The 24,149-nt window shown below is 36.0% G+C and overlaps 1 protein-coding gene and 1 long non-coding RNA gene across 7 annotated transcripts in view; both read left to right on the top strand.

The window, feature by feature from the left end:
• Positions 1-16,894, top strand: part of FGD4 (FYVE, RhoGEF and PH domain containing 4) — a 111,750-nt gene extending 94,856 nt beyond the window's left edge. For 5 of the 6 annotated variants that reach the window (XM_061372046.1, XM_061372049.1, XM_061372050.1 and 2 more), the window contains exons 6-17: positions 1,160-1,305; positions 5,949-6,105; positions 7,218-7,356; positions 8,278-8,336; positions 8,960-9,106; positions 10,714-10,886; positions 11,210-11,240; positions 11,417-11,512; positions 11,912-12,037; positions 13,884-14,024; positions 15,656-15,796; positions 15,969-16,894. In XM_061372046.1, coding sequence (XP_061228030.1) covers positions 1,160-1,305; positions 5,949-6,105; positions 7,218-7,356; positions 8,278-8,336; positions 8,960-9,106; positions 10,714-10,886; positions 11,210-11,240; positions 11,417-11,512; positions 11,912-12,037; positions 13,884-14,024; positions 15,656-15,796; positions 15,969-16,226 — 1,614 coding nt within the window. In that variant the 3' untranslated portion in view covers positions 16,227-16,894. The remainder of the gene's footprint in view (positions 1-1,159; positions 1,306-5,948; positions 6,106-7,217; positions 7,357-8,277; positions 8,337-8,959; positions 9,107-10,713; positions 10,887-11,209; positions 11,241-11,416; positions 11,513-11,911; positions 12,038-13,883; positions 14,025-15,655; positions 15,797-15,968) is intronic. The other variant, XM_061372047.1, reaches the window with a different exon arrangement.
• A 2,538-nt stretch (positions 16,895-19,432) lies between these two features.
• Positions 19,433-22,878, top strand: LOC133222375 (uncharacterized). The gene is made up of 2 exons (XR_009728282.1): positions 19,433-20,653; positions 20,700-22,878. It is a non-coding gene; the product is annotated as an uncharacterized LOC133222375 (long non-coding RNA).
• The last annotated feature ends 1,271 nt before the right edge of the window (positions 22,879-24,149 follow it).

The raw sequence follows: 24,149 nt of genomic DNA, 5'->3' as shown, positions 1-24,149 counted from the left end.
CAAAGCATTGCAGAAAAAGTGCTCTGATTTAGAGAAGCTTAAAAATAAAAAGGAAAATATTTACTTAATTCGTAGTTTTTTCTGATGGGTAATGTACAGTTATTTTCTTTAGTGTGATCATAAGTGAATCACTCCTATGCCTGTTTTCCAAATATTAACTGGATGGAGTTCTGAAGCTGCTCAACTGCTGCTAATAAGGGGAAACCAGGAGAAGACCTGGAAATGACTTACGTTTCTAAACTTGGTTAAAAAGTTATGTAACCTTTATGGTCTTCAAAGTAACTTGTCAAAATTAACTAACTGTCCTCTTGGAGGTGTAGCATGGCAAGTATGTTTTAAAGGATTTGAAAATGCATATGGATTTTTTTTGTTTTAAGGTACTTCTGCTTTCTCAATTGGGATGATCAAAGTTCCTGTCTTCAGACTCTTTTCTTCTTTCCCTAGCCCTTACCCAAACTGCTGAAGCTCTCTTTAGGGAGATGCAGTCTATTCAAGCATGGGAGAGGGAGGTAAAAGGACCAGAGCTCCCCATAAGCACTGTTTTATGTGCATGTTAACAGCTGCACATGTCTCTAGACATTTTGTAGCTGCATTTAGTCAGGTAGAGCCCACTGATGGGGAAAGAATATCTTTTTTAAAAAGATACTATAACAGAATCCAATCAGAACATGACCACTCTGATGCTTTAAATGGTGTGTGAAGACTGCTCATAGTCTGCAATTACTTCGATTTCAGAAGGATGAGGGGATATATCATATAAGGAGAGTGGCTGTGCTAATGGTAATCAGAGATCATGCTAATTGAAAAGAAAGCAAGGGTGGGAAATACAGCTAGAAAACTGGGAAAGCTGAGATGATCTAGCTGTTAAAACAGACAGGATGCCTGGAGTTTATCCAGAATGGCACTACTTCAGTTTGTCTTTCCTTATGTCTGCTCTGCCTGCAGAGCTTTCCTGGTTCACAAGAAAAAACACGTGTGGTGTAAGGGGAGAAGCTTTTACTTCCAGTGATGGAAAGACAATAAATAAGTTTGTCATTACCTGTCTATATTATTGAAATATTAATCTTGTTTCAGTTGGAATAAAAGGGATAAATAAGTGGTCTTTCACTGATTAAAGATAATAGGCTGATATGTTTGGGGCTCTCTTTTTGTATTGCAGGTATTCTATTCCAGACTCCTCGAGGAAGCCAACAGAGGTTCATTTCCAGCTGAAGTGGTCAACAAAATCTTTTCTAACATTTCATCGATAAATGCCTTCCACAGTAAATTCTTACTTCCAGAACTTGAGAAAAGAATGCAAGAATGGTAAGAGGCAATTCACTGGTTAATATACTACTAAAACTGTGTCACAGGATCGAGAGAGGGAAGGTACCTTCATAATAAAGTGCTCCAAGCCCAGGAAGTACTGTGGGTAGGAGGACATCTGCTCTTCCACTCCTTGTTATGATCTGACTCAGTAGAGGACTTGCATAATTTGCACAAAATAAAGGACATGTAGTTCACTGAAGCCAGTAAGATTACTCATGATTAAATACCTTGATGAATTAGGGGTTCAGACTGAAATTGTGTGCTACTTGGTGAATTCACTGTACAGAATACAAAATTGAGATAAATAATGTATTTTGTGCTATGCTATGTACTGTGCTATGCACAGTAACCTTTGTCATTACCACTTTCTGCAATAAGAAATACATTCTTATTTTTCTGTGTTTTGGTTTCATGTTTGGAATAAAAATCCATGTCAGGTATATTCTGGGGCCATTTCCCCCCTAGCTTTTCTTGACTTCTATTTGGAGCAAGCAAGAAGGATAGCCAAGGTGTAAATATACTCTGCAATGATTATTTCAAGATACTGTAATATCTTTATCCTTGGTACATGTAATTCTGGAGATACTAAAATATAGCTACATACTTTTGGTCTCTATGTAACTGTGGAAAAAAGTCCCAAACCACTGCTGTTCCCTACCTTATTTGGGAAAGGGGTTGTCTCATTAAACAACTAACCAACCCAAAAAACCCTACAAATATTGCTTCATCCAGTTGTTTCACCTCAGCACCTGTTTGGGTCCTGTATTCCATATTATCTAGGGTTTGTTATGAGGAATTCAAGTGTTCATTCGTATATAATTTGCAGTTACACTTTCATATAACTCCTTAATTGTGAAAAATCACACTTAAAAATTGAGAAATAACATATTTGCGTCATATACACAGCTCTTAAACCACACAGTTGTGCTTTAGAGAATGGTTGTGTGTCTTCTGACTCTGTAAGATGATTTCCCATTTAAAATAATGATTCTTGAAAATAGAATAGTTACCATCCACAAACACATGATAGCATTGTATAGCTGATAGTGCAAGAAAGTAAATATAATGTAAGCATCCTGAGATACAGGAAGGCTGACACCTTACCTTATGTTCCTTGCAAAATGACCATGTAAGGTAGCCTCACCCTTTTCTTCTAATCAACTGAAAAAAGTCTGTAGGGAATATGAATACTGAGATTAAAATAGAGTGCATATTCATGAGAAGTGGAGTTTAACTTATTGTAATGATGTTTACAAATCAGCTTTATGGGAGTGCTGTATATATTTGAAATGAAATTTGTGAGGTATTCTTAAAATTTTGCTCTAGATACCTTGTAGAGCACAGAAGATGAGATACCTTGTAGAGCATAGAAGATGGGTTGCACTATCTTAAGCATATGCAAAATTCTAAATTGCTGACTAATACTGTGTGTGTAATACCGTGTTTCAGGACTTGAAAAGTGCTTTTGCAGATGTGCTTTCACTACTATTTTTGCAAAAGTAATAAATTGCATCATACAGAAATTATCTTTCCACATAGCTTGGAAACAACCTCTGTGATGTACCTGAGGCAGCCTGTTTAAATGTCCATAAAACATTATGCTTCTGGGAGGAGTTAGAAGAAAGCGTGCAGTTGAAGAGAATTATTTCTGACCATTGCTGAAAGAAAAAATTGAGGGAAAGATAATTTTCCCTCTGCATCACCAGTCTATGAACTGTCTGGCACAACAGCTTCTGCCAGATAGTACATTTTCCTCAGCAGTTCCCCTAATTAGACATAGAACATTACTTAAACATGTTCTGTTGGTAGGTTTATGCACCACTTCTATTATTCTTTAGCTTCCATTAAAAATAGTTGAATAAAAATTTCTGACACTTTCCCAGAGTTGGGGTTTGTTTTGAAAATTGAAATGAAAAACATATGCTTTTGCAACTGGGAAAGTAGATCAGAAGCAAATTCTTTTTTCTTAGAAGAAAAGGAAGTGTGAATCTAAGCTTTTTGGGTAGAAATGAGATTGTCTGGTAGTTGCATTTTGAATAAGTGGAGCAACAGCTGGAGCCAAATATCTTTTACAACATATGGCTTGGAAACACTAGAAGTAGCCTTATTGTAACATATTTCCCATGGAAAAAGCATAACAGAGCATAACAGTGGTCTCACATCAAACAAAATACCTATCTAACTTTGTATTGTGTACTAGAGGATAACCGAGAGCAGGTATCTGGGCGGAATATAAGAACACAGCATGATAGCTTCAGGGTGGAGGTGTGAAAAAATTATTTCACTCCTTCAACACAAAGTTTTGGAATCTGCAGAAATTACAAACCAGACCTACTCATATGATTTGTTTTGCTTTGAAACTGCAACTTCCAATTTTGTTAGATGCCTCTTAGATTGTATATTGGAAGAGGAAGCAGTTGTTCCATAGTCACCTTTACAAACATTTCCTTAGTTTTCTTGTAGCCATGGTTTGAAATGAGATGCTACAAATCATTAGTAAGTCAGCTATTTCATGTTTGAGTTTTTAGAATGTAAAGGTTAATATCATCGTGGTCAGATAACACAGAAACACTTTGTACTTCTGTACCTACATTACAATATAAAGTCCTGTTCTTGACTCAAGTTATGATGGTATCGTTGTTGTCAGCAGGAGTGCAGTGCTGATTTGCATCCATGGTGAAAGTTCTCTTTCTCATCTTTGTACCCAACAGTAATTGTCTTGGACCTGATGGCACTTGGTAGAATTCAGTATTTTGGCTCATGGCATGTAGTGTTTGAATACGGGATGAACTAGTTGTCTATACTTGTAAGTTCATCAAGGGAGGATGCGGTCCTCAGAAGGTTCTGCTTCCTGTGACTTCCCTTGTCCTCCCTATTCTTCCAGAGCTCTTTCTGTGATGTGGACCTTGTCTTTCTTACCTGAAATGATGATGAATTTGTGTTTTTACAGCTCCAGATTCTTTGGACATATAAGAGTCTTGCATGAAAGCAGTTAGGAATTTTTGAACCTTTATTGATGGTGAAATGGCAGTGCTCTGTATAAATGAGCAGCCACAGGTTCCAAGGAGCAGACATAGCAAACTAAACTGTTCATACTTCTTGGTTTATAAAAGTTCTAACATTTGCTTTTGATGTCTGTCTAGTAATAGTTGTGAAACATTTAAGTAGAAGTATTCTTTTTTTGTGCCAGTTTCTTTGGATAAAAAGACTTTTTGCTTTAAGGTTTTTTTAATTGTAAAATGTTATAATTATCTGTAAAATTTGTCAGAAAACATTAATGTCTGTGGGTTTGTTTTGGTTTTTTGGTGACCTTTAGAAATGTATTCACATTTCCTTCAGTTCTATTGGAATTGGCATGATTTGTCATTTATTTTTGGTTAAAAATTAGGCCGCTACATTGCAATAAAATTATAACCCAGGAAAATAACATTTAGTGAATTAAAGGAGTGGGGTTTTGGTTTAATTTGCTAGCTTGCCTTTGAAAATGTATGTGTCTGCTTGCATATAGAGTGGTTGAACAAATACATCAAACCAATTAAGGGTGGAGAGAACAATCACCCTTCAGAGGTGATTTCAGAGGCCAGCTTCCCACTATACTTGCCCCCTTCTCTAGTTACCACGCACAGCAGTAGCTCAGACCTCTGCCAGGTCTTGCACAGGTACCTTTTGAGCCTCCACCTCCTTTACTCGCTCTCGCCCTGCAAGACATGGCTGAAGCTGGGCCAGATTTTGCCAGTTGTGGCAATATTCACTTGGTAATATTCACAATATGAATAACTCTTCTCTTCCGCAGAGCTTTTCTTTTGGAGTTGTGTGTTGAAGTAGACTGATGAAGAAATTGCAGTAGGTCGCTTCACTTTAAACCACTCCCACAACATTGCTTGCAGACTTTCAGAGATACTGAGTTTCTGAGTCTGTTCTTGAAAACAAAATGGGAAATTTGCTTCTTATTGTAGTTCTCAGAGATACCTGCACGCTGTTCTGCTTTCTTTTTGTGCATCAGGAGTGCTGCTTCTCTGTGCCTCTCCAGTTTTTACTATTCTATTTTATTTGAGGATGCTATCAGTAAGACTAGATGATCTTCCGAGATCTCTTCCAACCCTACTGGTTTTGTAGTTCTCACAAAAAAGCCTGGAATCAAAGGGATTCTTTCTACTTCATAGTTTTTCTTAGATAATGGTTTTTGAAAGCTGTCAATACATGTATTTATATAAGACACAGAAGGGAAACTGTACAGTATGGGTTTAGTCCTCAAAAAAACACCGGTTAGATGTTTGAAGGGGTAAGCGTGGTCAAAAGAAGATAATGAAGCTTTAAGGAACTGCAAATAAAATAAATTGGGCCATGTTTTGCAAACAAAACCTTTCAAGTTTTTCATTATAGGTGGCTTTTCTTTCTTTAGTGCTCTACATGACCTATAATGCTTATACATCATCGAAGATGATACAAACACTCTCTATGTTAATTCTAGTCAGTTTTAATGGTTATGTTGGAACTCTGTAGCAGGCAATCCTAAACAGAAGGATTCTCTATTAAACACTTGAAGGTTTCTCTATGAAAGGTTATTTAATTCTCTGTATAACCTTGTGTGACTTTTTTCTTTCCTGTTTGCTCTGAGATTCCACCCTCTTACTTTGCAGGACTACCACCCCCAGAATTGGAGACATTCTGCAAAAGTTAGCTCCTTTCCTCAAGATGTATGGAGAATATGTGAAGAATTTTGATAATGCCATGGAATTGGTGAAAACATGGACTGAACGGTCACCTCAATTCAAATTCATTATTCAAGACATTCAGGTAATGGGGAGAATAACATCAATCTCCAAGTAATACAAGCATATATGAAAATATATAGTTTATATAGGGTGAGAAAAGGATTAAAGAGAAAATAAAATACTAAATTCCTTAGAATTAAGGATTGTTCATTTTGTCTGCTTCATACTGCATTCTGCTTCTTCACCTTCTCCCTTCATATGTGCACATATACCCCCACACATCCAGACTTTCAACTGCAAAATAGAGGACCGAAGTAAAAAGGTTGAAACACAAGAAAACTGAAAGAATGCTATTTTGTATTATTTATCTTAAAGCAGCATTTAGTTTTGGTATCTGCAACAAAAATTAGTATCAAGTGACCTATCAGTGCAATTATAGATCCTCACACTGAATCTGTAAGTACTGTGTTGATTCTCACGAGTGCTGTTAACACAGAGCTTTATGCTTTGGGTGTAGGTATGCAATCCTCAATGCTGAGGCGCAAAAGGTAAAGAAAGCTTTGTAGTTCAGCAGTGCGTTAAGTCTTAATGTGCTTTTTGTACCCTCTGGTGCTCCCTGTAGGTTTCCCTGTGAATTGGCAGGTATGTGTGTCAGGGCAGACTAAGCACCTAAGGCTGGGATAAGATTTTTCTGCTTAAATTTTACTGCTCAGCGGGGTCTCATGATTCGAAGCCAGGGAAGACAACGATGTGCATTTGAATGAAATCTTTTAATTGCATAAATTAATATGCATCTTAAAACACTGATGAGGGGGTTTACATTGTAAGTGAAGCTCAGAAAAAGCTTTTCCGCAGACAGGTAAAATAAACCTTCAGAGTCTATTTAAGCAATATTTTCTAATAGGTGGTCATGAACTGTTCTTCAGTAGTTATTCTCTTGTCTGAGTCATTACAAGCCTAATTTAAAATACACTGGAGTTTGGGAGATCTTTTGGATACTTAACAAAGATTTTACAATTATTTTTAGGAAAGTATTTCTAATTATTTGGTTTGGTAAAGTAGTTCTATTTTCTCTCAGAAGGTCTCTCATGCACATTTCAAAATACATTGTGTTTCATCAATCATAACTTTTATTTTACTATATCGTAATAACATTTTTGCCTGCTACATTGAAATATGTTTACAATTTTTTAGAAGGAAAAAGTGTGTGGAAATTTGACATTGCAACATCACATGCTAGAACCAGTACAACGCATTCCACGCTACGAGATGCTTCTAAAGGACTACCTAAGGAAATTGCCTCAGGATTCTCTAGACTGGAAAGATGCTGAAAGTAAATATCTTCTAGCCATTAAAAGAGCTGAAATAAGATTTAGTAAGAGGATACTGTAAGTTAGAGATATTCTCAGGAAAAACAGAGTGAAGAGGCAAAGTCCCTCTGGAAAAAATGCCAAATTTTCTTAAGGGGACATGCAGGATTGTAGGATTCTTTGTGGGGGGAAAAAGGATGAGGTTAATTTAAAAGTTCTAAAGCCTTTAGTGTCCTCCTCCTGGAGTGCCTAAGTTTTGCTTTAGGTTTGGATTAGCGCACAGGATTTATTTGCTTTGTGGATGATCAGGGGTTGTGGTGGTTTTTCTTTGGTGGTGTTTTTTTTTTTTTTTTTGCTTTTGTTGTCATTTTGGTTTGCTTTATGCACATTTGGAATGTGTGTCTGTAAAAAAAATGGAGTTACACTCATTATTGTATCTTCTCCTGTAGGAAAAAGAACAGCCCATTTTTAAATTTATACCTCCCTGTATTTACACAAGAACAGTTCAAGATATTTACGTGATTGTTCAAAATTACTGGCCAGATAATTTATTTTTTTTTTAATACTTCATTGTTAGTGAGTTGTTTCAATTAAAAAAACAGAGTTTGATATCCTGGACTACTCTGGGAAAAGAGGGGAGAGAGCCATGAGTGGTCATGTCATAAAAAACATGATTCTAAATGCTGCAGCACTAAAGTAATCTGCAGTAATTCTCTTCTGATCTTTCCAGATTATAGTTTCTATTTGGTAGTTGACTTTCTTATGCTTTCCACTTTACCTTGGTTATTTTTTTGTTGATAACTTAAGAAATTTATTATAGTGTGTAATTTACATAAAAATGGTAGACGGTTTTGTAGACTGATCCTTTTTTTTTTTTTCCCCTCATGTGTAATATGTAAAAGTGCAGCTTTTGGGGTTTACTTTTTTCTTTTCTTTCTGTCTAGAATCCCTGGAAATTATATCCACTGCAGCAAGTCACTCGAATAGTGCAATAAGAAAAATGGTAAATTATCCTTGTTTCCCTGGTCACTTTTTAATATATTATATTTGAGTGTTTGGTGAAGCTAGGACCGTGAAATGCAAAACTACCCAAAAAAAAGGGTTCCCTGGGTCCAGGGATTGCTCCTACTTAATGTATTTATATAGCTCCTGGGAATGATAAGCAAAATCTAGCATTGCACCTAATTCTCTAAAGTGGAAGGTGGAACAGGCTGAGTTCATCTCCTCGCTCAAATAGGTGATACCACGCTGGGCACTTAACCTTGTTTCATCTGTGCTTGTCAGTGGAAGGATAATGTTTGTAAAGAGTAGTTACTGCTTCTCTACAATATTAGGCTGGCATGATAGGCACTTGATTAAGTATGTAAGATACTTTGGACAAGACATAATACAGGCTGCATGTATAACTACATTTTTAAAATTACCAAGGAGGTAACATTCCTAAAAGTACTTGTTACTGCATCAACTAATTTAATCAGCCTATACGTCTGACTATACATAACAGGCATATATATGTTTTTCAAAGCTAACATTCTCCAGGCTTACACAAGCTCCCATAATTTCATTTAAATAAGCTTAAAGATCTGTGTTTTTAATTAGTTTTATAACTGTATTTTCCCTGTAAAGGAGAATCTGAAGAAATTGTTAGAGATATACGAGATGCTGGGAGAAGAGGAAGACATTGTGAACCCTTCAAATGAACTAATAAAAGAAGGACAGATCCTTAAACTCGCTGCTCGCAATACATCTGCTCAAGAACGGTATCTTTTCCTAGTAAGTATGGTGGCCTGTGTTTGCAGGAGCGGCTGCATATCTTTCTAAATGCAAAAGAACTACCAAAGAGAGAAGGAAATCCTCTCTAGCTGATGTCAGTGCCTTTCCACTAGTGATATTAGAGCTTGAGTAAAACTTACACTGCTTACAGAAAGGCTTGAATGGAGTGGCTAGAATGGAATACCTGGTTTTAAACCAATGGAACCAGTGTCCAGCAGTTCACTTTTACCTAAAGTGGCTGCTGATTATAAATGCAGGTCCTAGAGCACAAGAACTTTGATGTTCTCATGAAATTGAAATGTGAAAGTTTAATGTTCTAGTCCTGATAGATTGTGTGTTGAGGTCCCAGTAAAGTCTTACGGTCCTGTGGGAGCTCGTTATCATGGCAGGTCATCCTCTTGTCGGGTGTGTGCTGTGTCTTGGAACTGAAAAACTACAGCCATGCCCCCTTACAACTCCCTTGGAAAAGTTTTGATATAGTTCATTGTTTTAAAAATTGCATAGTTCAACTGTATGCTAATACGGTTTTTAATGTATTAGCATTGAATCTGCTAATACATTTCTGCTTATAAACCTCTGGCATTGCACTTCTTGTTAATAAAGACTAGTAATGGGTTGTTGAGGCACAACTGCTTATCTGTGCTTCTAACAAAAGGAGAAACCATTGAATAGTAAGACCTCAGATGGGGCTTTATCTGTGATACAGATTAAGCAATAGGCTAGACAGGATTTCTATGAACTAGGATTTAACCAAAGTGAGTTTCTCTTTTTAATAATTAATTTTGAGAAAAATGTGAGGGGAAAAAATGTGAGAAAATTAAATGCTATAGAGCTAATGACTGTGCTTCTAGGCTGGGGCTTTAGACATTTGCATATTATTTAAAGTTCTTATCTTTAAAAAAGGAATATATCTTTGTCTTGCTCTTTTTTTTTTCTTTTTTTTTTTTTTTCCCTGTGATATTGAGGGTTTCAGTGAATAAAAACGCTAAGAAATGTTCTTCTGTCTTGGAGAAAAGACCTATAATTTCCTCAAATAGTATTAGTTACAACTTCTACAAATCCAAATGATTTTGGTACCTAATTCTCTAAAGTGGAAATGGGACAGGCTGGGTTCCATTCCTGGCTCAAAAAGGTGATACCATGCTGGTATCACCTATTAGGTGATAATACCCTAATACTGAAGTAGGGTATTAGGGTAAATATAAACATATACACTGAAGAAAACAGTTATTTTTCAGTTTAAAGTAAGTGTTGCAGAACTGGGGCTTAAGAATGGGATTTTCTAACAAAAGCTGTACAGTGCTATAAAATACCCAGTCTGAGAATAGTTGATAATAAATGCTATGAAGATTGCTCTGCATAAACCACCAGTCATCTACTCAAGGTGTCCTTTAATCTTATTTCTAAACAAGTAAGAAAAAGAAATTGTCTTGCATTAGAACTTTGGCTTTCTTGTATATCAGTTGATTGGGAAAGAATCTACTTTGTCACCCACAAAGTCTAGCTTTCTGATATCATCCTGCTGTCAGTAGAAAATGTGGCTTTATCAGTGTTTTTGCAAAACACTGCAATAATGCAAACTCATGCATTTCTTTCTTTTTCCCCAGTTTAACAACATGTTGCTCTACTGCGTCCCCAAATTCAGCCTGGTAGGATCAAAATTCTCCGTTCGAACCAGGGTTGGCATAGATGGTATGAAGATTATAGAAACTCATAATGAAGAATATCCACACACTTTTCAAGTGTCTGGAAAAGAGAGAACACTGGAGTTGCAGGCCAGGTAAGCAGTCTTTTTATCTAGCTTTTGGAAGATTAAATATATGCATGAGAAAGAGTAGATTAATAGATTTAGAGAAAGAGGCTTCATCTTAGTATCAGTGTTTTGAAAATAGGCTAGGCTATCACTTGAATTCACTGCTTAGTGCTTGCAAACTTTTGAAAGCCTAAAATCATGCTTTTGTTTTCTGTTTTAAGATGGACAGTTAATATTGTTTAAATTTAAATTCCTGAGAATTATTTCACAAGCTTTTGCAAGAAGTTTTTGATAGCGAGAAAATGTTTCCTGAACTAGTTTTGGACTAATGTTTCAAATATTTCTTTTAGTTCTGAACAAGATAAGGAAGAATGGATAAAGGTAAATTTATCTGAATTCTGTATTTTCTAAACTTTTTTTTAATGAAGCAATAAAAAAAAAGTAATATTCATATTTTCTAGATGTAGCTTCCCTCTGCTACTTAACTAAGTGGTAAGAATGCAGAGAATCTGTTTTAAATGTAATATGTTTGAGGGATTTCTCCACTGTTTCTTCAGGCACTTCAGAATACGATAGAAGCTTTTCAGCAGAGGAATGAAACTTTCAGAAATGCTATTGCTAAAGAATATGAAGATATGCCTGTTGAGGTATCTGTAAGTTGCTGTTACTCCTTTGTAACCTTCTTAGTACACATTTTGTTCTTCAATAACTGGGAAAACATTGGCAGAAACTTTGTTTGCAAGCTTTTCACTGTTATAGCAGAGGAATTATGAAGTAGTCATCTTGTTGGGAATTGTTTTTCTTCATAATGGCAAATCTTAGAAGCAATCCTTTTTTTTTATTTTATTTGTAGCATGTAACAGATTATCCTTTCAGTGAGGCATAATGATTTTCTTTGTTATTTCTTGTATGTATTTCAAAATCCATCTTGAGCTCTGATTCGACATTTCCCTTCCAGAGGAACAGAATAATAATTTCTGCTATTTAAAGTACTGCACAACATTTTACACTGGCTTTTTTTATTCTCCCACCCTCCCCCTGGCCCCATTCAGAATGCTGAGCTTGGGAAGAGAGCACCAAGATGGATACGAGACAATGAAGTAACCATGTGCATGAAATGCAAGGAACCCTTTAATGCACTGACAAGGAGAAGGCACCACTGCCGAGCATGTGGACATGTAAGTGCAAAACCCCAGCTGCTGTAGCTCATGAGCAGGCTTGGGAATGGGTCTAAGCACCTACTTGACTTCTGGTGCCTGCTTGTTATTCTGCAGAGTTTGTTGCTCTGGTTGTGGCTGAAAGGAGAGAAGCTGTGTGTAGCATACGACAAAGGAATCCTCTGTCTGCTTTAGTTAGCATTGTAAATTTGGAAGTAATTTGGAGCAGCGGAAGATGCATGTCTTTGTAAAATGTTCCAAGCCCCCAGACCTACTGTACTGTTATTTCTGAGTGGCTTCCACTGATCTCAACAGTTTCAAGACCATATTAAACTGGAATAAGACAGCTGTATACTGGGCAGCACGGACTGCCTCCTCTTCCCATTCTGCTACTTTCTCTTTCCTATTCATAAGATCATGTAGCCCTGCAGTTTTCCATTGGGCCAACTTGGAGCTGTTCCCAGCTGGGTTCAGCATGTAACTGTGTGAACATGTGTGAAGCATCAGGGAAGCAGAAAGCTTAGGATGGGGAGAGAGTATAACTGCTGTTTTCTGTGTATGATGCTATGGTAATGTATGCTGCTTTAAAGCAACCATGAATTAGTGATATGACTTGAGAGTTTTCAGAAGAGCGAACACCCCATGCTTTCTGTTCTTGCCATCCAGCAGCAATGCCTTTCTCCAGCAGATGGTAGTGCAGGCCCAGGTTTAATTCTTCTCTTACAGGTTATCTTGCACGATTTCTTTATAATATTTTTATGTGGCATGAAGGTTTATTCCAATCACAGTGCTGCTTTTTTGCATTAATTTTTTTACTGATTATACCGTTATAGTCTGGTTTGTGGGTTTTGGTTTGGGGTTTTTTTTCCCCCCAGATCGTTGACGTAAAACTCATCTGTTAATGTTAAGATCACACCTTCCCTTTTTATTCACCCTCTTGTTCAGACTCCTAACTAATTTCCCTCTCTTGTAGTTCTATCACATTTTATACACTTTAATTATTTTTTTCCATGTTAATTATTTTGGGTCAGTGGCTAATTGGGAACACTTCAGTAGTATTCTTTAGAGATATTAGTTGATGATAGTGTTATAGATTAGTACTGCAAAACCCCGGTCCACAATAAAATTTTGTTCAGGTGTTTGAGTGGTCGCGATCCATTTGTCTGCTGTTCTTTTTTGCAATAACTTCACTGAATTTTTCTTATGCAGAGCATCTTTTTCATCTGAAAGAACATTTCTGTGGAAAAACATTGCTAATGAAATGTTCTTTCAGATATCTCATGGGTTGCAGTTTTATGCATATAAATGTACAGTGAGAAGAAAAATCATTGTGATATTGGCTTGTTCTGTGTACTTATGAACAGATTATAAAACTGAAAATTCAATAGCAGGTTAAAAAAAACCTATTTCTTATTTTATTATTATCAATAATGTGCATCTCACTTGTACATTTCTCAGGCTATGTAGATAAAAAATGGTAAATAGAGCTTTTCAGGTTGGCATTTTAACAAACTGGAAAGGATTTTCTTCTAGGAAGCTGGAGGATTTTCTTTCTGTAACATGGCTTGTGCTAGATTCTATTTCTAACTTTAACCTACAGATATGACTGAAAGGCTAATGTGATTTTATGGAAAGTACAAAGTTTTATCAGATAAATAGTAAAACCCACTTCTAGTTAAGCAGCAGTGGCACAAATTTGGAAAATCATTATTTTCAGTTGAATTTGTAATGACATGTCATAAAGGCATTATCTTTCTTGTTCTGTGGAATGAAACAATATATTACTAAGTACAGAAAATATTACTAGTTTTTAATAAAATTATGTTTTCATGATTTTTATATGTAAGTTATCTTTTTTGTTTCTAAGGTGGTTTGCTGGAAATGTTCTGATTACAAGGCACATCTTGAATATGATGGCAATAAATTGAACAAAGTTTGTAAAGACTGCTATCATGTTATAATTGGCTGTACAGACAGTGAAGAAAAGAAGAAGAAAGGGATCCTGGAGGTATGTAATTTAAAAATCATATATGTGCATACATGCAGTTTCAATTCATCAGTAAGTGAAAACTGGTAGCATTCCTGCAGGACTGTTTTCTGTTTGAGAAATAAAAGGTATGTGGACCAAATTAATCCTGTCCAATAGATTTTGATTTCCACCATTAATCTTTTACAATACTGCATTGTTTCTTGATTTTATTTTATTTTATGGGGGAATGATGAACCTTAGAGCTTGTTTACTTCTTTCCAGTTACATCAGCAGATGTAATAAAACATTACTTTTCCTTATAAATCTTCAGTTTTAATTCTTATTCACTTAAGCTGTCCTAGCAATAAAAACCACTGCTATTACAATGATTTTTGAGAACATATACCCAAACTGAAAGAACTGAGGAGGCAGGAAAAGGAATAAGGGAGAATTTTGCTATTCCGAGTCTGAGCTGTAAAATACTGTTTTGACCAGTGTATGCAATGTACCTTTAAGTCATCAAGTTGTTCTCATCTTTTGACATCTAAAAATTCAAGGTCTCAATCAGACAATAAAGAGCTATGTTACTTTTATAACTGCAGGAGAAATAGGCACCTTACAATTGCAATTAACCAATTGCACACTTCTTAAATCCCCCTTTACAGGCCTTTTCAAAACACCTGACATACATTACAGAAAGATCATCGTAATTTTGTTAAGACATCTTGAGATGTAGTAGAGAGGGATTGACCCTTGAGCTAAATAACAACAGAAAAAGAAGACAAAAATAAGACACAGGTTGCAATTCCATATACAGGTCTTAATCCATATTGGTTTGATTACACACTCCTAAATGAGAAAGTAAGGACTGCAAAACTCCACTAGCTTACCTTATAGTCAAGAGTCTGCTCTTTCTTGGCATGGTGCCTTTTTTAAGGTAGCGAAGAAGCTATAGAGTCTCTTAGAAATGTCCATCTGCTTGCTGGGTCTCATGACAGTAGAGCGGTTAGTACCATGTTGCAGCAGCCAGACAGCACCACTACTAGGAGAGAAAAAATGTATTCAAGGGAACTTTAACAAATGGTCGTTTTGTGTTTTTTCTGATCTTCTCAGGATCCCTATTTATCCCAAATAGCATGTCATTTTGTCTTCAGTTTTAAAGCAATTCACCGAACCTTTTCGTTATGTGTTTGCATTCTTATGTTGTTCTCTAAAATATATTTGCATCTGATCCTGCCATAATATTTTGAATGCCAAAATAGCGTAGTTGTCATATTGGACAGTCGTTAGCACTTCAGTGCCTGACATGATGTTGTTTAGAAATCAGATGTTGTAGATACTAAGATACATAGAAAGGCTATCTGTGGAGGCAGAATTAAATTTAGAGTGATCTAGAAGTGTATAATCCAAAATTACCAATGAAAGAAGGAACAGATTACACATGTGAAGGGAGCCCATGTTGTGATTGTAAGTATGTAATATATAAATATTTTCCGTAAACCCAGTCCTTTGTGATCTTACTTGGGTAGTTGCTCAAGTGTTGTTTTTTTTCAGATTCTATCCAAGGTTGGATATGAATGGTGATGAAGTTCTCCTTTTCTGTTTTCTATGTTTTAGTCTGTATTTCAGGAAAGTTTATTTTCCTTTTTATGCTTTGTACTCTCTCCTAGATTGAATCTGCAGAAGTTTCTGGAAATAGTGTCATATGCAGCTTTCTTCAGTACATGGAAAAATCAAAGCCCTGGCAGAAAGCATGGTGTGTTATACCTAAGCAGGAAGCTCTTGTGCTGTACATGTATGGTGCTCCACAGGTATGTGCAGATAAAATGGAAAAGATTTTAGTAATTGTCACTGCCATCTGAGGAAGAGAAGTCTGATAGCTTAGGAATGGAGGAAAGACCCTCTTGTTTTTATCAACCTGTACAGTAAATGAGAGCGGGCAAATTAGTTGTCTATTCTTAATCAAGAATTTCTTCTTCTTAGGATGTTAAAGCACTGGCTACAATTCCACTTTTGGGCTATACAGTAGATGACACTCCAAGAAGTGCTGACCTCCCACACAGCTTCAAACTGACGCAGTCTAAGTCTGTGCACAGCTTTGCTGCAGACAATGAGGAACTAAAACAGAAATGGCTGAAAGTTATTCATTTAGCTGTAAAAGGTGAGACTCCAGAATGTCAAACTGAACTGCAGGTGAATTTAGAAGAGCAGCCTGAATCTTCTAAAACTTGTGAATGCTGAAGCTCAAGAACACATGTATTTTTGAAAGATTTCAATTGAATTTGTGGTTAACCTTTGTGTTAACTGTTCTTTGCTCAATCAAGAAATCTTACAACCATACACATCTTAGCACTTTATGTTTGGGAAAAATTCTGTTCTTTTTAGGGATCTTTTTTCTTATATTTATGTTCTGTCAATAAAGGTGATGTACAGGTCCATTTCAGAGACTTTTTTAAAAAATGTGAATGTTATTAAAAATACTTACTAACTTGTTTGTCATGATACAACCTTTTTTTTTTTGGAAAATCCAGTTGCTCTTGGTTTAACGTTTGCTATTTTCATTAAGAATGCAGATACTGAAGCTTCCTACTTACACGTTAGGACTTGCAACAGGATAAAAGATATACCTCCACATTGACAAAATAGATGTGTAGTTAAATATGCAGGGACAGTTTGGTTTAATGTATGTAGTTTATAGATTGAATCCCACAGATCTGTACATATGTTGTATTCACTTGCCTCTTTTAATTAAAGTAATGCAAATTGCTTTCACAGGTATATTGGCTTTTAAAGTTTCAATTTATCATGGAAACAGTCTATTGATTTTTCAGTATAGAAATGAATACCTAAAATATAAAAAAAAACCAATATATAATATATGTACAGTATTAAAAACATTCAATTCTTGATCATTGCTTTGATTTCATGATACTGGGTTCCTGTTAAAGTGAATAATTTATTTAAAAAGCATGTTTTCTATTTGAAATTAAACACAGTTCTAAATTAACAAATACTTTTCAGTGATTTGTTTTAATAGCTGACACTTAATGATCTTGATATTTTTATGCATCAAAAAAATAGCAGTAATGTAAGTGGCATGCAGTGGACAAATATGTTCCGGTTGTGTTTAAAAGAGTAGTCGCTTTTTTTTCGGTGTCCTATCACTGTTTTCCTTTAAGAGTGCAGTAGTTCATTACTCAAATGCAATATGTGGTTTGAGAAGAGCAATAGATTCTAGTAACCTTTTGGGATCATGAGTTTTGGCTATTATGGTTTTGGAACAAAAGAACATTTTCAACTTAAGCCTTTTAATTTTTGCAGAAGATTAGATACTGTAATATTTATGACAACAATCTTCAAGAATTATTGTTGTAAAGTAGAACCTGCTTTATACAAATTTAGTATGAAGTCTGAGCCAGCAAACCTCAAGTTAACTATCAAGTTAGCAATCTCAAATCTCAATTTAACTAACATTATTTGCATTCCACTTATGGGAATAAGGACTTGTTGTCCTTATGGTATTAGGTCCCTTATGAACTTTCATTCTTATTAGGGTTTTATAAATACAGGTAAATGATGTCCCTAATTTTTTTACTGTAACATCCTTGAATTAAATATGGCAAATTCAGAGGTAGTGATTGACTATTGAGTTGACAATTAAAATCATTGCTATTTTTTCTGACCCCTGAAAGGAAAGAAAATACGTAGTTTCTATAATTAATCCGTCATAAGAACATTCAGGAGTCTTACTTCTTGATATAACTGCAATCTGTATTTTAAACCATGTCAAGCTGAAGAGCTTGGTTTCAAGTTCAGTTTTGTTAGTAACATGAAGGCAGATTTCAATTGTTGCTTCTTTATAGTGATAATTCCAAAGTTACTCTTTGTGTCACACAGTAGGAAAAAAAAACAACACAAAAGAACAAACCCAACTCATTTAGCATTTAACAAGGGATAGTTAAAGCAACCTCTGTTTTTAGTGTCAAGCATCCAATAGTGTCTATCATTCTTTGGTAAGAAGAATGTCATGCAGCTTAATGTTAGTGGTTTGGGTTTTGCTCTCACCTGCACAAATCTGCCTTTAGACTTCAAAGTTTCACACTAGTTTTAATAATCATCAGGACACAGGATTGTAGAGTAACTCTACAACTGACTTTGTGCTTGTCAGTTCTGGATTTTTCCTTGGGTACTCCACGTGCCCAGATTATTCTGCATGTAACCCTAGTATTACTTTTATCTGATGTGCAAGCTCTTCTGTAATTCTCCTTAAGTTACTTCTGTCAGTCGTACTTGCCTTTAGTTACAGGCAGCTCAAGCCTGTTTTGATTCACACCAGTGAGTACAATCAAATCTTCACCAAGGTCTCCCTAGCTAGTATGTGTTATCTTGTGTGTATCTTGGCAAGGGAAGGGGGAGCATTCAGTAAGCAAGAACAACTTTCCATGGCTAGCTTGCTTTCAATGGTCATCTCCTGAGAGTGGGTATTTTCTAAGTGTCTCAAGTGCAATTGTGAGATCTGTAGAGTCATCTTGCCACATCCCAGTGTACAAAACCTTTGTTTTTCATGTTCAAATTGTTGAGTGTAAAGGGAGAAGTTGCATTAAAGAAGTATCTAGATAAGATGGACTGAACTGTACTGAAAGTAATATCAGTATTACAGTATCACCGTAATCATAGAATCATTTAGGTTGGAAAAGACCTTTAGCATCAACTACTTCCCTAGGCAACCTGTTCCGGTGCTTGACAGCCCTTTCGGTGAAGAACCTTTTGCTAATATACAATCTAAACCTCTCCTGGCATAACTTGAGGCTATTTGCTTACTGCTTGTTGCCTTGGAAAAAAGACCAACATCCATCTCGCTACACCCTCCTTTCAGGTAGCTGTAGAGAGCAATAAGGTTTTTCCTTTTCTCCAGACTAAGCAACTGCCATTCGCTCGGCTGCTCCTCATGAGACTTGTGTGCTTGATCCTTCACCAGCTTTGTTGCCCTTCTTTGGACATGACCCAGCACCTCAGTGTCTGTCTTGGTGCGAGGGGCCCAAAACTGAATGCAGTATTTGAGGTGCGGCCTCAGCACCTCAAATACTGTGCAGGGCATGAGGTGCTGAGTCCTGCACACCTCTGCTGTGCAAGACTCAGCAAGCATTCCAATACAATCACACCCCTGGCCCTGCTGGCTACGCTACTGCTGATAAAGGCCAGGATGCTGTTGGCCTTCTTGGCTGTCTGGGCACAAGCTGCTCATGTTCAGCTCTGTCAGTCAGCACCCCCAGGTCCTGTTCCACCAAGCAGCTTTCCAGCCACTGTTCCTCCAGCCTGTAGCATTGCATGGGGCTGTTGTGGCCCAAATGTAGGCCTTTTGCCTGGTTGAACCACATGCACTTGACACTTTGCCTTGTTGAACCACATGCAATTGGCACAGCCCAGTGATCCAGCCTGTTCAGATCAACACTCCCAGCCAAGTTGGTGTTGCATATTACATTCTGTTTTCTAAACTCCTGTAAATTTAATTCTGAGCCAAGTGAGAAGGCCTATTCCAGCTAAATTATTAGAAGCAGCAATTTCTGGGCTGCCTTATTTGTTACAGTGGTACTGAGTAGCTGAAGCTGCTTGAATGGTTTCAGCATCTCGCAGACAAAGCCCTGAATTTGGGCATAAACAATTTGAAATGAACATAGCATTGGGAGTTACTTATTTGGATGCTAGCCTCATGTTTGCTCTCAGCCTTTTAAGTTTAGATAGTGTGAGATATTTTATTTATCCTAGTGAAACCTATTTCATGTTCATATAATCAGTTGCTTGGTCAGAATTGTTCTGTTCTGATTCAGAATGTCTTGGCACTTAAATGTACGGTTCCGTGTGTATTTTGTAGGGAAAGTATGTACCCACAGTATTAGAGGGGATCAGAAGATGAAGATGTTGTTTCTAGATTTAACCACTTTAATTGTTTCACTCCATTCTCCACAGACAAGCCCTCCTACAGCATCCAAAATTTTAACTTTGAATTGTAAAGTATGACCTCAGAGGAACGAATTCAAAGTAGTAACTGCTGTGGTTTAAGTATCGTGACCAGAGCAGTCAAATTAAAACTATCATTCTAGCAAGGTATAGGCTGTTACCACTTCAGCTGTTAATTTTATTTTTTTTTAATGCATTGAATTTATTAACATAAAGCTGTGTGTAAGAAATAAACTATAGCTAAGCATTCATTCATAATACACGAATGTATGTGAATAGATCTTCTGAATTATTCAAGCTTTGTGATTCTTACGTCCAAGAGATTCTTGTTTCTCACTTTCAAAGTGATCAGACGTTTATTCAGTTTAAAGCAGATAAAAAATTATTTTGCATGGGTTTATCTGTGTTCAACTAAAACAATGGCTTCATTTTATCATTAATGTGTTTGGAAGATGTTAATGTAGTTTTCAAAAGTACTTTTTCCCCTAACATGAAAAAATAGTGTATCATGACATCTGCATGTCATCACCGTTCTTCCAGGTCCTCTAAAAATTGTTTACAGGTATCAGATGTACTGCTTGGTTGAAGAGCTGCTATAAAATCTGTAGCATGTAGTCCTTTCAAATCCCTTTGCACTGAGTAGTTTATTATAACATGTATTTAATTTTAATGTGCAGAATAGACATGGGATCATACCATCTTTTGGGATGGTAGATATGGGAATACTATACCAATACCATCTTTTATTTGGAGTAGAATATTAAACCACTTTATGTGCATATAATATATAGTGGCATCTTTTTATGCAGAACGATCTCAAAATGCTTTATAAATCTCCTCAAAGATTCTAAATCCCTTTCGTAGAAAAGAGAGTTTTGTTCATTTCTTTGAATTGTGGATGAAGCCAAGGCATTGATTAAATGTTGAATCAATACACTACCACCTAAGTAATTTTAGGAGGTTATAGAAGTATGCTCCAAAGAATTGCAAGTAGAGTCAGGAGAAAATAAATATAAAACAAATATATATAAAAATAAGTGGTAAAGATATGGAAACACTTGACAGGTTCTTTGGAGTTTGTTGGCTTCTTGTCAGTTGAGGGGTTTTTTTTAAACCTACATCACCACAGCTAGTATAAAAACTGGTCAGCTATTCACTTCAAGATAAAATTAATGAACAGAGAGTAGTGGTTCCTTATACTGAGGGGAAGGCTTTCAGGAAAGAAATAGACATTCAATGTAGAAATAATTTGAAGTGACAAAAAGGAGCTTTCTCCACAAATCAATTCAGCTGGTGTAAACTAGCACAGGACTGCTGGAGCTGTTATACCTTCAGTGATTTAAATTCATTATATAGGTATTCTTGTGGAAAATCAAGATTTCACCAGTTTGAGAGCTGCTCATTTATGGTGTCTCATCTGGAATCACAGTGCTTGGTTGAACTTCAGCTAAGTTTCATTTGGAGATAATTGATGTAGGGGTGAATTCAAACAGCTGGAAGTATATATAAAAAAATAAATGATTGGAGAAATGATTTTGTGGTAGAATTGACTATCCTTAACACAAATGTAATGGTGAAATGGGCATTCTTACTCTGTGGTGTACTGTTGTTTGAAATCTGAAATTAAATATCTGGAGTTACATTGTTTTCTTCAGTCTGTGGCCCTGTTGGTATGAGGAACTAACCTAGCTGGTTCTGCCCCGTGGGTCTGGAGTGAAGTAATCTCTTTGGGTAGGATTTTTAATCTGCCAGTCAGATTGTTTCCTAAAATCCTGTTCCCTTAACACAACATAACATTAACTTAATGATTGTATATGTGTGTCTATATGCACATGTATGTGTGTGTATATGTATATATGTGTATTTATATATTTGAGACTATTATTCAGATGACCTGTTTTCAAGCAGTATTTTACAATCAAAAACCACACTGTGCTGCATTCAAAATATAATGTATATTGTATATTGACTGTGTTGAGCCTGCTTTTCAGAAGAAAAATATCAACAAAAGTAGATCTACTTTTGTGGCATGTTTACTATTTTGGCCTAATTTAAAAACAAACAAACAAACAAAACAAAAATATCTACCCAGAAACCCAACAACAACAAAACCCCAAACACTCTAAATTCATCAAGGCACTCAATCTGCCTCCTTTAAAGCCCTGTGATTAAATTGCTTCCCAGACTTTACGGCATTTTGATTTTACTCCTTCCTCTGCCTAGCTCAAATGAATGTAGAATGTGGTTTTCCTCTTCTAAAATCTTCAAGCAGATTTCCTTGAATAAAATGTTTTCAGCTATTTGTTTATAGTTCATCATTGTAGATGCATTAAATATTCATGGTGAAAACATTCAGGAAAGGGGGAGCTATGCCAAAACATTTTCCCATGGATGTGTGCCCTAGTATTTTTAAGAAAGAAGCCAAATTTGTTGCATATAGGGAACAGTTTGCAATAGAAGTATTGGTTTGGTTTTTTCTATTAGCATGTTTTCTATTCTGCAGCCGCCAAGGTAGATTAATATGTTAATTTTAGTGGATCAGCTGTAATGTTTGACATCAGAATTACAGTCTACGCATTAATTCCCCTTCATTATGGAAACATTTCTGATTTGAATTGTGAAAACACTTTTTAAAAGAAAACCCCTAATATTTGGAAGAGGTGTATTATTTGTTCTGGTTTTGCAATAAAGTGAAGAGTATTAAAAAGGTGAAATATAAATGCCGTTGTAAGTTGTGCAAATGTAAGTGGTCATTTTTATGGTCAAGAAATATATGAATGTAAAAACTTTGCAGATATTGTATATATTTTCTGTAATATATGTATATTTGGTCATAAGATGGGTGGAGAATTGTAAAAATTAAGCACTTTAATTCCTGTTCAGTACTTAAAAAGAAATTTGTATCCTGTACAATAAATGTATCATTAAATAAGTATTGCTGGTTGACTTTTTTGTCCAACTGCTCTTTATTTTACTAATGAAATCTGTAAACTACATTTCCAATTGTGTGTTTGACTGTAGGCACCCATCTGCTTTGGAACACTGGTATCTAATTTGCTGAAGTGCTGCCTACACGCAAGTCCTGCTAAGTTGGTGGAAGATATATTCTGAATATATAAAGGACTGTATATAATGCTATGACATCTTAGGTTGGAAAGATAAAGTGATCTCTGCAATCCTTCACAGTTTAAATCCAGATTTCTGCAATGGGAATGATAATGTTCTCTCCTGTAACCAGGACATTATGAGAGTACCTTATGAGCTTCTGCACTGCCACCTCCATAGAAAGATGCAGAAAGGGAACATGGTCAGCATAGCCCTACATCTTGCTTGCTATTACTCAAGTACTGCTCTGAACAAAAGGTTGAAATAAACATTGAGCAGCTGCTCAGTGTAATCTCTCATGCACTGAATTAAAGTGGTGCTGCAAAGCAAAAATGATCATGTAATTAGCTGGATCTTCATCCTAAGCATAGGCACCTTTGATTCTTGAAATTTATTTGCTAGCTAAGCACACATTTAGTTAATGGAAGTGCCACTTAAACTGCAGCTACTCCTTTTCTAAGTGTTCTTTAAAAGACAGAACCATCTTCATTTACCTCCAGTTTCCATCATCTGTACATAATAAACTTCTTTTGTATCTGATTTATTCTTGGTATTAATCTGCAGGTGGGCACAATGTTGCAGAAAAGATATCCCCCATAATATAAAGAGGAAAATTTACTGCATTACTTGTAATTTCCTCTGTGGAAGGAGTTGCACACAATAATTTTGTTATAGTTTCTAGTTTTATTTCTCTTTGCAAACACATTAAACAAATCAGGCTTTGAAATAAGTACAGATGAACCACAGTAAACATTGATTCCCTCTCCATTTACACAATATTTTTATTTATGTTATGAACATTTTTTTCCCCTCTGTTTAACTCTTTTTCAAAACCTTTGTTTTCCTCATTAAACACAACACAGTGCCCTCTACATGGAGACAAAAATAACAGACTTTACCCTGAACTGTACTTTAATAAGAAATTACAACTATAACATTCAAATTACAGGAAATCCATAATTGCAGCTCCTACTTAATTCTTTTATATCAGCAGCTTTAATAAGCACTGATATTTCTGCTTGGTAGCAGCTTGTCCAAGAGTCCATCAAGTACAGGGCTGGTAAGTAAAGTGATAGGCGTTGCCTCCTCTGGCTCTCCCTA

The sequence above is a fragment of the Neopsephotus bourkii genome, unplaced genomic scaffold (assembly GCF_033783945.1).
Source record: "Neopsephotus bourkii isolate Nb327-2 ecotype Australia unplaced genomic scaffold, CSIRO-AGI_Nbou_v1 NB_1589, whole genome shotgun sequence".
NCBI lineage: Eukaryota > Metazoa > Chordata > Aves > Psittaciformes > Psittacidae > Neopsephotus > Neopsephotus bourkii.
The sequence above is the reverse complement of the archived record's forward strand: the minus strand, read 5'-3'. Positions and strand labels throughout refer to the sequence as shown.